The 17,429-nt window shown below is 44.6% G+C and overlaps 2 protein-coding genes across 6 annotated transcripts in view; both read left to right on the top strand.

The window, feature by feature from the left end:
- Nucleotides 1-12,180, top strand: part of PIGN (phosphatidylinositol glycan anchor biosynthesis class N) — a 206,886-nt gene extending 194,706 nt beyond the window's left edge. Inside the window, exons 29-30 of one of the 5 annotated variants that reach the window (XR_012994658.1) lie at nucleotides 10,817-11,028; nucleotides 12,113-12,163. Coding sequence is in view for 1 of the 5 variants with exons in the window: in XM_076330404.1 (XP_076186519.1) it covers nucleotides 12,113-12,178 (66 nt within the window). In the remaining 4 variants the exon portion in view is untranslated. Of the gene's footprint in view, nucleotides 1-10,816; nucleotides 11,029-12,112 lie in introns of those variants that run through there. The other 4 variants (XR_012994657.1, XM_076330404.1, XM_076330402.1 and 1 more) reach the window with 4 other exon arrangements.
- An 89-nt stretch (nucleotides 12,181-12,269) lies between these two features.
- Nucleotides 12,270-16,111, top strand: RNF152 (ring finger protein 152). The gene has a single exon (XM_076330406.1). The coding sequence runs from the start codon at nucleotides 12,278-12,280 to the stop codon at nucleotides 12,887-12,889; it is 612 nt and encodes a 203-aa protein (XP_076186521.1). The 5' UTR covers nucleotides 12,270-12,277; the 3' UTR covers nucleotides 12,890-16,111.
- The last annotated feature ends 1,318 nt before the right edge of the window (nucleotides 16,112-17,429 follow it).

Genomic DNA, 17,429 nt, shown 5'->3' with positions numbered 1-17,429 from the left:
TGTTTTGTAACATTGATTTTTCAGTCTGTGGGCCAAATCCTCAATGGGCGTAAGTCAGTGTGGTTCCTTGGCATCGATTTGGTTGTGTGCATTGATGTTTCCTGTGTTCGGTGCACCACTGTAAGGCACACAGATATAATACTACAACAAAAATGGAATAAAGACCTTAACTGAGTGGAATCTGGTCAGATCCTGCATAGATGCATAAAGCTGTGTGCATGCACACCGTGTCATCTTAGATCATCTCTTCCAATGCAACACTTTCTAGAGTGGCCAAACATGGACTTTTGGCCCTTTTCCCTTTCTTTTGGTAGTCCCACCTCTTTGGTTCCTAGCTGCTATTCTGTGTGATGCTACATGGAATACATGTTGGAAATAAGTGGTGAAGCTTATCTGATGTAAGTCTTCAAAAGCGATTAATGACTTTGGTATGTACTCTTGAGACCCTTGGGATGAATGTGACTTCTTTTTAGAAAGCCCTGAACCACCTGCCCTTTCGAAGTAAGATCCTTTAGATCCTTAGCAAAAAACACCTGTAAAAACCAGCAATCCTGTCAACCACATAGTCTTCTTCAGCCTTTGATCACATCATGAAATGTGACTTGTCTGTTGAAAATGCCCCACATTGTGATTTTTTTTTTTAAGCCAACAACTAAAAAAAGCTGAATAACAATCTTTGTAAACATGCTGCTATGAAACTACTGCTGATAGTTGGAATGTATTTATCTCATTTGCTTTTGCTAGGCTGGGAAAGAAAAAGAAATCATGGTGTATTGCTAGACTTAAGGTTCCACATTCAGCAGTAGAGCAATGTGAGTAAGAGAGACTTCTGGCTCACTCTGTGGCTGACCGCATCAGAAGAAAAATTGTTGCGGAGTCAGTACAAAAAGCTTTGTTTGCCCTTTGCGTTACCTTTTTATAAATTTCTTTTTCTAAAAGAAAATAGTCAAATTGAAATGAAAGTTGAAATGAGCTGACATTTTAATGGAAATGACCATTTTTGCCTAAGGAGAAAGTATTTGCTTAATTTGATCTGAAACTGCCAATGAATTTGTTCACTTCAGAACTACATTTCTTTAGTTAGCTCTAACTCGGATGCAGAAATCATGAGACTGGCTTGCAAGACAGAGACTGAAGTTTAGGGGGTTCTGCCTAACTGGGATTTGGGGCTTCTGAAGTTCATGTTTTCAGGCTTTTCTTCAGAAAAATGGGGCTAGCAGCTTTCGTTTTACTGAGTACTGAATTGATTGTCCATAATCCTGTGAGCCTAGGACTCACCGTGACCGTATACTGTCAGGATTGCAATGAAGTTTTGAGCATTAGCAGTATTATGCTAGTTACCTTTTTTAAGTTTGTTCTGCTGTTACATTGCAAGGGCTGCAGAACTAGGCCCAAAATTGAGAGGTAAAGCAGTTTGCTTCATTTTGATTGTTTTGCTCTAATGTAGCGTAACACAGTCCTTTCCGAGCATTTGCACTCCTTCATACAGCAAAAATGCTGTATACTGTTAGTTAAGTGCTGCCAAACGGAGGGTATTTTCACACGAGGATGTTTCAAAAGCAGAAGTATGATGAGTGATGTCTGGCCCGAACTTTGAAACTCACTGTAAAGAATGAAATACAACCTGACAAAGCTTGGCAGGTCTGATAAGCTTCTTGCAGCCACAGAAGGTGAGTGACTCTTGGAATCGAATGCTGTCTCTGTGAAGGAAAGCAACAGCAGATTTCCCATAATATGGGCAAGAATAGTTTATCTTCCTGTGCCTGAGCATTTGAGCAGCCAATTGCCGGTCCCCATCACAGCGTGGCTGCCGGAGCAGAGGCTAGCAGCTCTGCAGCTTTGAGCTCAGTCTCCCGGAGCTGTAAATTATCTCAGCCCACCAGAGAGGGTTGTGGTGGTGCTAACCTGAGTTGCTAACCTGAGTTATGGTCGTCGCCCTTGAGAACACCGCATTGCTTAGCTGCGAGACTTCTTTTGTCTGCAAACGGTGTTGGTTCATATGAAGGAGAGACTCAGTGCAAATCCCCTCACTCTGTTCTAGGCTTCATCCTAGAAGTCCATCCATGGGAGTCTTCTCCTTTCTCTCATGGGCATGCCCATGTCTGTGGGCATGAAGGAGGGAGCTGCGAGCCTTTCCTGGTGTCAGTTTGTTGTCTCCCCACTAGTCTGAAATTTTCGCTGGTGGTACTGGGGCTTCGAGTCATGATGTGGAGCTGGTCAGCTTAGTTCATGTGCAACCAATTGGTTTAGTTGCAGCTGTTTTGGGAAGGTTGTGTTGTGTTACCTCAGGTTGCATGTTTTCAGGGTGGCGCAGGGGAAGCAAAGGCACCTGCACTTGGAGATTACCTTAATCTGCCTGTGGCTGCTGACACTGGGTACTGTGTTGGTTGTGTTAGTGGATAGTGTGTTAAGTATGTAAATGTGCAACTGACCTCAGGAGCATGTGTTATCCCATTAACTTCCGTGGCTAATGTCAGGCCATGCGCTTCATAACTTGTCTGAACTGGAGCTTGTGGAGTGTTTATAGTCACGGGTAGAAACATGTGGTTTAGAAAAGTAATGGAAGAAATTATTTATCCAGTATAGCCTGCTAAATCTCCTTTGGAGGATTTTAGTGGTGTAAAGACAGGGAGGTAAATCACGAAATAGGAAGTCATCAATATGTATGCAGTTCAGGCTTGGTCTAACTTTGCTTGTGATCCATATTTCCAGCCAGAGTTGGACTGTTCCCAAAATTCAGGAGGTGAGGGTGGTATTAATATTACTAGCTGACAGTGTTACAGGGTGAATGATTAGTTTCCAATAAGAAAGGAGCTTTTGGACTGGTTCCAGTTCCTTTTGGTGTAGTCTGCAAACCAGAATGACCAGTGCCGTGACCTGCAGTAGCTGTAGCGCTTACCAGAGACTGAAAATGCATGAAGATCATGATTTGTCTGCATTAGGAAATGACATAGCAGTTGACCTTGAGGAGGCATATTAGTTGTCTATCTTCCACTCTGTTGTGAAGATAAGCTCTTGGAAGTGGTTCTTCTGTGTTAGGACTTCTGTTACACCTTTTCTCTTGATAAACAGGGGACTTTACTCCCTTGTGCTGCCCACTTCAGGAGAAAGGTAAAAAGATTAAAAAAGCTCCCCCCCGCCCCCCAATCTCCTTCAAACATTTTTGTACTTCTTTATGGTCTATGAAAGAATAGAATTTCCTTACTTATGTGGCTTCTAAAAAAATATTTTCCAATTTCTTAATCCCATCTACTTCAGTGTAAAAGGATGAATTATTTTGATTCCCCTAGGTCTGTTGCTTTTTTTTCCTTCTGAAGCAAAAAAAAGAAACAACCCCTTCCCACACCCAAACAAAACAAACCCCAAACCATCCCAGCCCTTGAGAGCAGCCGTGTGCAGGTAGCTGTTCAGTGATGTGGGTCTCAGAATCACATCCTCAGGAAGCCGTGCTGGGTGAGTGCAGAGTGCAGAGCATGTTAAGCAGGTGGGGTCTACAAGGTGAGAGTGCAGAGCAGAGTTGCAATGATTAAAACTCTCATTTGAAGGACTTATGTTTCCTGAGGTAAGTGTGAAATTGAGTTTTCAGTTTTTGCATTGTATAGGCAATGCATGAACGTGTGAGTATCGATTCCTTTCTCTCCTCCTCTGTTTGAGCCCACAGGCAGGTAGGTTTTGACCTAGCTTTATCAAAACCCACTCAATGACCTCAGAGAGCTGTAACACTCTCCTGTAATTATAGGCTGGTGTCTTAATACACTAATTCAAGCTGATTCCCACTCAAATTACCCACTGACCTGTATCAGTGAGAAACATCTGCATTTGAGCTTTATTTAAAATTACTTTTTTTTTTTTTTTGGATGGTGTATTTTGTAAGTCTAATAATACCAAATCCTTGGGGGAGGGAGGGAAGAATCTTTTAATTAAGTTTCTCTTCAGGTATCAGGCAAATTCTATCAATGGCAGATGAAGCATAAAGCTCTAATGGGAGAGCAAAATTTGTCATTGAAGTGATCAGGTGCTTCATGCTTCTCTCCCTCTCAGCATTTTGAATGCCACAGAATTATGTCATGTTGCCATAAATGAAAATCTCTTAAAAAGAAGATGTTGCATTGCATTTAAAAGCTGTTACTGAGAGTGAGTTTAATGCCCATAGCTTTACTCTGCTTGGGCAAAGCTCCTCCTGTAAGGTTGCGGGATTTTGGCCTTAGTGACTTAACTTGTGACCTCACTTGTAAGTTAGGGAAGCAACTTCTAAATCTGTCTTTGCCAACCACCCGCTCCTTATGTCCTGGTCATAAATATCTAGCAGTGCTGCTTTTATTCAGGGGGTGAGGGATAGATTTATTTTCATGCCACCCCTCCCACCCCTGTTCCTCTTGATGTCAGCTTGAATGGCAAATGGGTCTCTCACTTGGTAGTAGAAAAACCTGGCTTTTAATTCCTCTCACCCTGGGGTTTAGGAGTGAGTCAGGCATAATTAAGAGCAGCCAACAAAACTGAAGAAGTGCTAATGGCCCTGCAAGTGTTGTGCTCAGAGTGGGCTGTAGAAACAAGCACCATCCCTTGGATGCTTTGAATGCTGGAGATTTTGTTTATTTGCAAATTGGGAGGAACCTTTTAATATCCTGTGCTGGGAAATTTTCATTTGGCATGCCTTAGGACCACAGTCAGGTCTCTCACCCTGTCAGTGCACCCCTCATGCGGGAAGAGAAACGCTAGGACTTACGGACAGCAGAAGTGGTGAGGAGCACCTTCACACTCCTTCTAGCAGGGCAGAGCTGCACCTGTTCTCTGCCAGGCTGGAGGGAGCCTGGGAAATTTAGGGAACCATAGCTCTGGGGCAGTTTGACAAGTGACCTTGTAAGAAACCTGCAGAGGTGTCGGAGTTGGGCTGGTGAGGAGCAGGACAGGCTCCCATAGCCTGGGCTCCAGGACCACCTGCACGGAGGGCTGCCAAGGGGCTGGGTGGGCAGGAAAGCTGCCTGTCAGACAGCTGTCTGTCTGAAAGGACAGACTTTCTGTCTCTGCCTGTCTGAAACAGGCACATTTCTGTGGAATATTTTGATTTCAAATAGTGTTTCTCACTGGTAAAGCAACTCATGTGAAAACTGGCTGATGAGCGTAGCTGTACTGTTTTGAGTCAGCAGTAAGAAACTGTACCCCTCGTTTGCTGACCAGGCATGTTGCAGGTGATTAGTATTGTTTGCTCTTGGAACAAAGTGCAGCTTATCCTGGTCATATTTGACCAAAATAAGGTCTTTGGAGCCAGGGAATGTGGATGTGTCAAAGTTTGCAGATAAAAGGAGGGAGCAGTGCAGCTGGTGATGTGAGATGGAACAACGAGCAGCATGTGAGTCTCTCTCTGTTTTCTATAAACACCAAAGATTGGTGTTTTCCCCTGATCTGTTTTTGCTCTGAAACCATAAACTTCTACATCTAGTTACATTCCTGTGGGTGACCTTTCTGCCTCTGTCTCCTGTTGCTAGGGCTGGCTGGTGACAATTTCGAAGGTAAATGCTATGGGATGATACCTTGCAACTAGGCTCCTCTTCCATGATCCACCTCCGATTGCTCAGCTGCCAGAGAGGCAGGACAACTGCTGTCCTGTTTGATCTGTGCCGTTGAGATCATCCAGACCAGATTCTCTCCCCATCAGCATGGATCCCCTGGTGCTGGTTCCTAGGTTGTAGGCTCATGTATCATAGTTTCACTCAGCTTTATTTTTTGTGGCTTTATGTGTCCGGGAGTGTGTACACCCGATTCTCATCTTGGCAAGGGCTGGACTAAAGCTAAAGGAACAGCGCCAGCTTGCACTGGCTAAGGATTTGGCCAAATTAAAACACTTCTGTTCTGCAATATTTCTGTGCAGTTGTGAGTAACTAAATGGAAAGGATGGTGGGTGTAGGCTGCCTGGCTTAGAGGAAGGTGCCTGGAAAACAGGTAATTCTGAAGAGAAGAATGGATTAACTTTGTAATCTTACTGTTAGCTTTATGTCCCTCAAAATGCATATAGTCTCTCAGTTGTATGTATAGTCTCTCAGTCTCTCATGGTGGATGAACTGTGTCCGTGGAGATACTTTAACTTCTGGATCACAGGCTCTCATGATTTTCATGGTCTGTGGAAAAGCTGGTATGTTCAACGAAAGCCACAAAAATCTCAGGTATACCATGGAGATGCTGCCAGCTGGAAGAGACGGGGAGAAATGGGTGGTTTTCTGAACTTTGTTGATTCTCTGTTGCAAAAAAGAATCTGTCCAGAATCTGTCACCTCTGCCTGGTGGCTCATGAGGTGAAAAGTGGAGCTGTGATGAAGTTGTCCAGGAGCTTTGAGGTAACCTGGGTGGTGCTTGCATGACCTTGGACCAACTGCTTCGTCTCTCAGCACTTCTTTTCTTAGATGATTAAAGGATATAATGATGATAATACTTCTCCCTTAATAAGGGTATTGTGATGAATAAATTAATTAATCGTTGTGCTGTTCTCAGTTACTATGGTAATTAGCGCTACAGAACAGCCTAAAAATAAATAGGATCATTTAGTGAAGGATATCCAGGGAAAATCAAGTAGTACGTCCTGGGCATTTGTAACAGCCCCAATGTGTTTTGTCCAAACATGAATTTGTTGAAAACATACACGGATGCTGAATTTTGTAGCAGAAATGCTTCCAAATACTAAATATGTTCCTTCTTCCTCACTATCAGTTTGAAGCGACTCTAGCACACATTTCCTTCCGTATCTGTGGGCAGATGATTCTTGGAATTAGTTCCCCTGCTGAGAACAGTACTCCCTCCTCACCCCCATCTCCTTTCCAGCCTAAGGGCACCTGAAATGAGTGCATCTTTCTTCATCATAAATCATACATACTCAGTAATACTGTCAAAGAATTCTTAATGTGTTTGGGGAGTTTACATAATGAACCTTCCTTGAGAAAGGTGAAGTATTGTCAATGCCTTGCTGAAAGTCTGTTATTAACCTTGCCATACAGCAAGTAGAGCATGCCTAAATATGTGCATAAGTCTGTGCAAAGTTTTTGAGGCTTTCTTTCAGTGATCAGCTAACTACATCAGCATGCCCTGAAGCCAGTCTTTAAATATGTGATATGGTGTTTAATCTTCTGTGAATTGTATTAGATTCCACAGGCATCATTAAAGTATATTTTTGGGGCTTTCAAGTTAATATAATTTTGGGCCCTAATAAGTTAGGAAGCATATGTGAAGATAGTTCTGAGTTCTTCCGTGGAGGTAGCACCCCTTCAAGGCTTTGGTTTCCATTGCTTAGTATCACTGAGGCTGTCCTTACATAGAAAAAATATTACGTCAATAGGCAAGGATTTGCCATTACTCTGTTCTCTGACTTGTCCAACTCCGGTCATGGATGTTCAATGTCTTTCTTTGCACTGGGTTCCAAAAATAGCTGTCTCTTCTGACCTGGCCAGTTGGGGGCCACTTTATAGTCAGGGTTTGTGCAGAGCTTTCTCTGCAGCAACCCTGTGCTTTCTTCTTCCTCTCGCCGTCTGTAGCTGTGCTATGCTAGCTGCAGCAATCCTCATCTGTTCACCTCCTGCAGCACCTCCCTACGTTGTGCTCGGAAGCTAGAACTGCAAGAGAGCAACAAATGCCCCTTCCCCCTTCTTCTCAGGGAGTGGGAAGCTGATGCCTTGGCATTCCTGGCCTCCTGCTCACCCAAAAAAAGGGAGCTTGGGGCTCTGCTGTGGCCTCCGACAAGGTACTGGCAGAACAGATAGCATGACTGACAAACAGCCGAAATACCTGTTTTATTCTCCAGACCTTTATTGCTCTTGAGTCACATCATCATTTCTCAAATCTTAAAAACTCTTGGCTCGTGCAGAGGGCAGCCCAAATCTGCAAGGAGGACCTTTGGGCTGTGCCACTGACTGTACTTTGATCAGCCACCTGGCTGTACTTTGATCTTCTGCTGCAGGGGTCATCAGCTCTGCAGGTTTCTCCCTGGGTCTCTGTAAACACTTGCGAATCTCTCGTCTCACCAGCCAGCAGCAGCCCTGTGGATGCTGGGCAGACCCATGGCAAGGGGAAGAGGGTGCAGGGGAGGCAGAGAGGTCTCCTGATGCTTCTTTGCAAGACCTTTCTCTTCTCACTTTCCTTGCTCCTGCTGCACCTTTCTGACACCTGATTTTTGGAGCTTGTGGATTTTCATACCCAGTTAGTTTTTATTTGTGTTACTAGTTAGATCTCGGCCCCGGAGAGCTTCCAGTTGCTGTCAGGTTTGTGCCAGGCAGGGTCACCACTCGCAGTTGCCTCTGTCCGTGTGTATGGTTTCACTGTCATAGTCCCCAGCCCTCCCTTCCACATGTGTGCTCCTATCCACACATATATATACACTGTCTCTCTTGCGGAGACCTATAGATATCCCTGACAGTCTTTTCTGATTCCCACCCCCCGTTTTCCTGTCAACAGTCCCCTTGCCCGCCTTGGGCATCACTGGGCAACAAGAGCGAATAATGACAAAACAATGTTTTTGGCTGATGCTGACATCAGTCGTGCCCTCCCGTGCAGCCCAGCTGCCTCTTGGTCTTCATGCTCAAAACACTGAGAAGAGTCCAGTCTGAGTAAGCTTTGAGTGAGGTATTCACCTGTGATAGCTCAGTACCTCCAACTGGTATGGGGGTGTGTTGAGCACAAATTAGAGAGTTCAGTCCCCTGTCCAAGAGGAGGTCTGCTGCAGTATTAAATCTTGGCATAGTTATTAAAGTGAAGTGGTAGAAGAGTACTAAGAGAGCTCCCGTGGCTTTTTGCTTCCTAACCACGTACTGCAAAATGAATCAAATAAATATCATGCTGTTTAATTCTGACTGTAGGTGATGGCTTGACTTTCTTTTATCCCGAAACCGAGCTGTGGCAGAGTGCAGGAGGGTTGCGGGGCTTTCAGTATGGTTGGGAATAAAGTTACATTGCGCCCATGAAGCTACATGTGCAACCTTTGAACAAGGCAGTGTCAGCAAAGGCCAAGGGGTTAGATGGCTGTGGCTACTCTTTAACTTGTCTTTAGATATGTTTTGAAGGAATCATACTAACCTCTCTGCTTACCAGTTGTTACCGCTGATCTGTCAAAATATACCTCCAGTCATTATTTGAGACACTTTGGGAAAATGAGAAATGTCATAATTCGGTATAGGTATACACACAATGCAACCTTGTTACTTGAAATAATGTTTATAGTTCTTTCCCGGGGGGCGGGGAAGTGTAATTTCAAGACACACAGTTGCAGGTGACTGTTTCCTTGATTCAGCCCCAGGTCAAAATGGGGTTGTCACTATATTTACAGCCCCTACCTTAACCTTTTAATTTAGCTCTATTCTTTTCCTTTTTCTTCCTATAGATTGCACTAATGCTTTAAAACTTTGATCTCCTGGAGAAATGCTTCACAGCATTACTTAGCATTCAAACCAGCCGAGATCTTCTTGTTGGGATGGGTTTTATTCTTTTTCCTTAGGGCGCTGTTTACCTGGAGGTGACACTTGTTTTATTCTTCAGTTCCGAATACCTCATCTCATTCTCTCCTAGCACTGATCTTCTACTGTAAGGATGTCACTGGGACAGGGATGAGGGGCTTGATAGTGCATGAGTATACAAGTCCTGGACAAGGATATGTGGTCAAAAAAGTGATCTTGATCCCAATCACATTCACATCAGTAGAAACTGGTTTACCTTTAGCACTGTAAGTGGAGAGAGATGGTTTGTAGGTGACAGCTGAATGAGGTCGGAGAACTTCACCAGTCGGTTCACTGACATCCAAAATGCGGAGGGTAGAGCTTCTATGCAGAGATACTGATTTACATCTGCAGAAGGAGTACTTCCACCCTGTTTTTAAACATAAGCCTTACCTTCTGATTTTCCCGGCACTGGGGCTTTTTCTCATAATACTGCAGTATTGTTATACCTGGGGTTTTTTTGATAGATTTGCAGATACAGTAGATCAGAGTTGCGTCTTGTAATGTCTGAGCTCAGGTTTGGCTTGGGTAGTGCGTAACTGTGAAGATTTTGTATGGATACTTCTGTGCAAAATAGAAAACTGCAGGGTTGCTTGTGGCTGAAAACTGGATCTGATGGCTTCAGTGATTCCTTCCTGAGTTCCTATAACTAATTTCTAATCTGGCCTTTGTCTCTTAATGTTTTTTTCAGCCGGGAATTGCCTAGCATCGTGGATAGCTCTCTCCCATTTTTCTCTCTCAGCTGCACGCTAGTCTTTCAGTGACCCTTTCTGACAGTCTTCCTTTGTGCCTGCCTGTACCGTAGGGATGTGGAGATAGTAATGGGAAGGAGAGGATAAAGAAGATGAAACCTCTACTCATTTTCTTCCACTTTCCCTCGGTGCGGCTTGCGTGCGGGTGGGTGGTGAATGCATAGCCTCTTCTGCGGCAGTGTTAGGCTCCCTCTGCACACGGAGTATCTGTTAACGTCGTGTAATACGGCGCTGGGGCAGAGCAGGCGCTGCATGGACCCGTGCTGGCTTCATGCTGGCAGGGTCTCTCCCAGCAGTGGCCTCTCTGCCACGTTCAGGCAAAGCATCCCAAAAGTGCCGTTTGGGTGGCTGGCACATGCCATTTCCCCCTGCAGCCGTTGCCTGTGTTTCACAAGCTCCTGCCTTCGTAACTGCAGCCCCTGCTCCCTCCTGAGTCAGGGTTGTCACTGCGTGTTTGTTGAAGCGCCTTGTGAGCCAAAATCCACTGCTGTTACAAAATCAGCAGCAGGGCCAGTTCTGCCAATGTCGGTGATATCAGTCATTAGCATCTGAAGGGATGACGTGTATTTTATTTTCCCTATTCAAATACTGCCAGAAGCAGGGTATGGGACAGTGTGGTCCAGAGGGCTGTCCTGCATTGCAAACCCCGTGTCTATGCCTGCCTTCTCTTCTTGAACTACGTTATTTCTGTTTTACTGACGTCACCCATCGATTAGCGTGTTGCAACCTATTTGCTGTGATCCGGAGAGAAGAACAAGAAATAATTGTATGGAAAGGAAGAAGTCGTCCGACAGCTGTGGTCCTCAGGTGTTAACTCTATTTTGGGAATAACATTGCAATAAGAGAAGATCAAAGGTCACCATGCAAATATTTTGGGTTTTTTTAATTGTATTCTCTGGATGCAAATTCAGGCTGATACTTCTTCAAATACAGCAAGGAAGGCAATGTAGAAAGTTGTAAAAAAGTCACCCCTTCATATTTATCATGTGTTGGAGTGACCAAAATCAAACAAAGCTAAACAACTCACCGTGAAAGTAAATACAGCTATCTTTTTTTGCATAGCTATAAGAAATAAGTGGGGAAATGCAAAGAATCCATTTATAATAAATAGTTTAGAACAAGGTTAGTAACAATTTGCCTTTAATTCAGTGCATTAACAGATTGTTTTCTGTGGTGTTCAGCGGTCCTGGGTCTAAACAGAGCCTTTTGTCTCGGGTGAAGTTTTCATCAGTGAGAAGGCTTTATGTTTCAGAGGGCCGTGTTCAACAAGCTGCTCGTGTAACCAGGCAAACAGTTAATTTGACTGAAAATGATGCCGTTCCTTTTTGTTGTGCGCAAATGTGGGTGTTTCAGTATAGTTACTCGGTTGCTCATTCATGCACAGGCATAAGTTCAGGAGCCTGTGGAAATGCATCCGTTTAAACATATTTTTTCTTTCCCCCACCTTTCACGCAGACTTAGCGGTTGAGCCAAATAGCTAAAAATCCTCAGGGGTTTAAAGGATTAAATGAGAACAATTGTTAAGGTGCAGGAAGGGCTGAAAAGTCCTGAAAATACGACAGGAGGTAGATGCTGAAGGACCTGCTTAGTGAACTACAGCCTCCCTTGTTACGGGTATAAATATAACTGTAAGCGGCAGACTGGTGGGTTGGTAGGGATTTTATAGCTGGGGGGAAAAAAAAGGGAGATGTAGTGATGGCTGACCTGAAGGTTTGCCGCTGGGCAGTTTGGTGAAGCCAGTGGGATGATGCTTTCTTTTTAAGGGTCACAAATTTGTTTATCCTGCCAGATTACAAGGTCAGCGCTAGTTTTCATTCCCCCTTAGCTGGACTCTTGTTCGCACTGGTTCCTGTAAGTAACCTGCTCCTTCACATTTTTCTGTTTGTCTCAGGTACTGAAAGGTTCAGGCCGGAGGTTTTCCTGCGCTCTCCATAGCCGCCGCCCGGCGCTGCCCTGAGGAGAAGAAGCGGCGGGAAGGCGGGTGCTGCCCCTTGGCTGTGGGGGGTGGGGGTGAGGCTCCTCACCAGGGCCGCTGTGCCTCCCTGCGCCGTCCGCCATGGAGACCCTGTCCCAGGACTCTCTGCTGGAGTGCCAGATTTGCTTCAACTACTACAGTCCCCGCCGGCGGCCCAAGCTCCTGGACTGCAAGCACACTTGCTGCTCGGTGTGCCTGCAGCAGATGAGGACCAGCCAGAAGGACCTACGTTGCCCCTGGTGCCGCGGGATCACCAAGCTGCCGCCGGGGTACTCTGTGTCGCAGCTGCCCGATGACCCCGAGGTGATCGCTGTCATTGCGATCCCCCACACCTCGGAGCACACCCCCGTCTTCATCAAACTCCCCAGCAACGGGTGCTACATGCTGCCCTTGCCCCTCTCCAAGGAGAGGGCGCTACTGCCGGGAGACATTGGCTGCCGCCTCCTGCCCGGTGGCCAGCAGAAGTCCCTGGCGGTGGTGACGATCCCGGCGGAGCAGCAGCCGCTGCAGGGCGGCCTCCCTGCTGAAGGGGTAGCGGAGGAGCCAGACCGGAGAGGTGTTGTGAAAAGCTCCACCTGGTCGGGGGTTTGCACTGTGATCCTGGTGGCCTGTGTCCTGGTCTTTCTCCTGGGCATCGTCCTCCACAACATGTCATGCATTTCCAAGCGCTTCACGGTGATCTCCTGCGGCTGAGGCGGGGAGGGAGGTGTGCTCCTCGGGGGTTGGGTCTGTGGTGGTGGTGGTGGTATCGAGCGAGACAATTCACCGCAGCTTTGCCCAATGACTGCAGAACGCTATGCACTGGGGCAGCGGTGCGCTGGCCCGGCTGTGGCCCCCAGCGGTGCAGCCTCAGGACTCTTGGCAGCGTGCGGAGAAAATCATGTCCCATGTCTGGCGGCAACAGCACTAAGGACTGCATGCGTCACCATAATCATTTATCAAAGGGACTGCAACTTACAGTGATTTTTTTTTTATCGTGTTATGAGATTAAAGACATCTATGTAGCTGATTATACTGTAAAGTATACGGTATGAGCTCTTCTCTAAACACAATAGATTAAAATCAAAACTGCTCCATGTAGAATTAAAGGAGAAGTGGCGCGCAACTCTGTACAAGGTGTTCAATACCAGTCCACACATGCGTTATTTTTTAATGGGGGAGGGAGGGAGACTTGTAAAACCAAGAAATCATTTAGCTTGTAAGGCATTTTATATGTTTTAAACTGCACATTAATTAAACCAAGTTAGGAAGTTGTACAGTAGTTTTACAAGCAATCATTTTGTTCCCTGGTGCGTGTTTTTTGCCTCTCTGTTTTTCCTCATTTTTTTCAGCTACAGGGAAGTGGCACTTCCAGCATCTTTTATGTAAAGGAGCTTCCGAGTACGGAAGCAAAGTGGGCTAGGAGGAAAGCCTAAAAACGCAGCCAAAACACTTCTGCCTAACTGGCTTCACGCAAAGGATGGCTTTGAACAGTAAACACTGGACACGCTGTTTTACCTCCGATCTGGCAGCAGGGCTTCCCGATGATCTGACCTTCACAGCCATTAGTAAAGAAATGGGTCATGAGAAGTCCTAGGAGTCCTTCCTGCAAGGACATGATAGAAAATTTTTCTTCTTTTTCTAGAGGTTGGGTTTTCTTAATTGTTTTTAAAGACTTTAGACCTATTTTGCCTCCCTCTTTCCTAGGAGATGCAACTGTGCACCCATGGATGGTGTAACACAGGAGTTGCTCTAAGGAAGCCTCACCATCCCAACTGAGACCAAGGACCCTTACGTGCAATCATCTAGTAAGAGGCAGTGATATAGCTGGAAGGAGAACCCAGGCCAACCTAACCTTCTACTGGATGGGCTACCCCTCCTAAACCACTGTGGCTGTCCTGGTGTCAAAATGTCTTGGTGAGCATAACAGAGCCTTTTCCCACATTTCAGTCTTATAAAAGCTGGTGTTTCTAAGGACAGATTTTAAAAAAACACAGGAAGTGTCTCCCTCTACCCGTGAGTGTCATGAAACCCCAGTCGTTTGCAGTTCACTTCTTGGAAAGAGCCAAATTCCTGAACCTTCACTGCAGTAGCGCCTTGCTCTAAGCAGTCCCACTAGCTTTAGTAGTACTGCTCATAAGTAAAATAGAGCTTAGTGTGAATTTGGGTATTTGGCAAGTCTGAAAGCTGAAATTTGTGTGAGATTTAGGGATTGGATCAAGGGGCACATGACAGACCTTTAATAAGACATAAAAATCTATTGATTTGCACTGGTTCTTTTTGCAAGTACAAAGCGTAACCTCCCTGAAGCGAGACCTCTTGTCGTCTACCTACTGCTCTTTCTAATAATTAATTAGAGGTTGCTCAATGCCATATTATAACACTGGAGAACATAATTTTGACTATGCAGTGCCCAAGCTGGCCCTGTAGACGTCAGTGGTTTTCTGGTTATGTCACAAAATCCAGTTGCTGGTTCACAATAAACATTCTCAGCTAGGACTTCTGTCAGGAACATACCTCTAACTTCGTGCTGGATTTCTTCCCCTCCCTGTTCCCAAACCACCATTTTCTTCCTTGATTCCTGTTAACTAAAGAATAGCATATACGGTGCTTAATTGTTATGGTGTGTGTTGGGTCATGTATGGAGAGGAACCATTGTGCTGATTTTTGTCTACTGTCATGTATGCATAACACAGCAAAAAAGAAAAAAAAAAAAATCCTCGGATAACACATTCAATGCCTTTTTCGTGCAAGGCCCATGTGCAGTATGCCTTGAACTTGGCTTACGAGTATTGTAATTACATGGACACCTCTCCGCAGCATGTTTAATTTGGTTGCAGTAGGGAACAGCAGGAATTCCAAAATGTGTCTTGTGAACGTGCTAGTCTCTTGTGCCAGTAGGTAGCCAGATTTCTACTGACATCCACCTTATGCTGCTTATTGTGTAAAGGAAAGCCAGTTCACAAAAAAATCTTGCCTTTATAAGACTCTTGAGGAAGTGACCAGATACAGGACTCGACCCTCTACTGCCTTATCCCCTGTAGCAATTGCGGGGTGTACCAGGAGCGTATAGCATAGCTGGAAGATGCTCCGAGAACAGCGCTGATATGTTTTGCACCAACTTCTGCATTTGTTTATCCGAGTTGCCAATGACTGCTCAAAAATGTGAGGCAGTCAAAGAGCAGGTCCTGGAGATACAGTGCTGATAATGTTGACCTCCTTCTGGCCGTACCTGCCCGACTGAAGCTCTTGAGGCTGAGGTTTCTCTGGCGTTGCAGCGAACGGCTGTCTTGAAAACCCCTCTTCGTCCCTACGTGGAGGGTACAGTATGAAAGAGAAATCAGAAATTAGGTTAAAATACTACACTGCATAACACATTATGCAACAGGCAGACCTGGAGTTTATCCGGTATTAATGACGTAAGTATTATATTAGCAGAATACCATCCTGTATTACGTAACACAGTACATTGTTTCGTTAATATGAATTTCCTGTACTTTTTGTGCCTGCTGAAATGCATGTTTGACCTAATTTCTGATCCAGACATTTGCCTGCTCACAGCCTTGTGTAAGAGCAATAAGTAAAACCTCAAGATTTTTGTCTGCGTGCGTGCATGCGTGTGCGCGCGGTGTGTATGTTCATTCCTTTTTATAAATAGGAGTTCTGGAGATGTTTTTGTTCTGGCTTTAGACTGTGACTATCATTTTAAATTTGCAGCTGCCATATCATGTTGGATCACCTAGCTTTTTTGCTGACTTGTGTAGAAGTGAACTAAATAGTTTGTTGTAATGTACAGTGTTAAAATGTTTCTCAAGTATGTCGATAGTCATACTACTTTAAAAATGCAGTGCAGTCTGTCCCATTCCTTAGTCCAATACCTGGTATTAAAAAGTGATACTGCTATATACACCTCTAAGTTTTTATTTAATTTTTTTTTTTAAAAACAGCCTTGTCTTTGTAGCTTTTCTCTGTGGAGAAACGCATTTGGACTTGTGTCAAAATCACCACGTTCTAGGCTAATTTTTGTTCTCTGGTGTCCAGTAAGAAATCACTGCCCAGTTCCACCAAAAAAAAAAAAGAAAACTTACTGTGACTCCAGTACTGTTTGAGCAACCAAAATTTATGCTAAAACTTGTGGGTAATTACTCAAGCACCTGCATTTTTAGAGCAAATTACTCTGTATGAATGTGTATTTATTTGCTTGTTTAATGGGAAGGATGTGTGTGTTGGGGTCCAGTTTTGGTTTTTTTTTGTCAAGCGTCCCAACTTCCACTTTTGGCTTGTGCTTTCTTGGCAAACAGACTTTAGGGTTCACTCTGAAATTTTTTTTTAGTGAATTTTAAAAATTCAAAATATGCAATTTTGGTATGCGGGATTTTTTTAGGAAATTGTGTGTTCAGTGATTGTTCGTGCTTAACCAAGATGTAAAGGAGCCTGGATGTTTTGTAAACATGGAGCAATCATGAGTCCAAAGTTTCATCTTTATTAATGAAGCTCAGTCTGAATAAAACATTAGCAGGAAAAGAATGATATCAAGTGAATTATGGTACCTCTGTTACTTTGCCATCAAATGAAGAGCATGGAAGGGAATTTGGCAGAATTGCTCTGTATTTTACAAGGGGGTAGCTGAAATTTGACTCGGCGTTTTAAGGCAAAGTGTTAAGTGTGGGTTGTGGTAATAGTATAAAGGTTTTTCATGTTTTAATTACCTTGGAATACAGAATTATAGCTGATGACTACTCAGCCACACAACGGATTTCTTTTTTTTTCTGTTTTAATCAGATGACTTGAAAGTTTACTTAAAACTTTTTGCTTATGGAAGTGAGGGATTATTGGCCTTGACTTAAGCATGTATCATACAGACTGGCACACTGGTTCCCCCTTCCCCTCGAGCTCCCCTTCCCAGTCACGTTATTATTGCTGGAGCCCTGGGCAGCCCACCTTTCTAATGCTGCAAATGCCTTTCTGGAGTAGAGATGGCTATTGCACTGGTTTTGTTACATTCACAACAGGGCTAAAACAAACACAAACAATTCATACATGATTTGAGCTCTTCTGTAGGTGTCCCGGTATCAAAAGCTCCTGGCACCAATCTACTGTGTAAACTGCTCCAAGCCTGAGTGTTCCCCGGATCTTCTTGCAGCAATGCCACACCACAAAGCGGAGGATGTTGCTTCCTCCCAGTCATAAAAAGGGGCCATACCCCCCATCCACAGCTAAACTGCCCCCAGGGAATATGGCCTGATGGCATTAG

The sequence above is a fragment of the Aptenodytes patagonicus genome, chromosome 2 (assembly GCF_965638725.1).
Source record: "Aptenodytes patagonicus chromosome 2, bAptPat1.pri.cur, whole genome shotgun sequence".
Classification (NCBI taxonomy): Eukaryota; Metazoa; Chordata; class Aves; order Sphenisciformes; family Spheniscidae; genus Aptenodytes; species Aptenodytes patagonicus.
The sequence above is the reverse complement of the archived record's forward strand: the minus strand, read 5'-3'. Positions and strand labels throughout refer to the sequence as shown.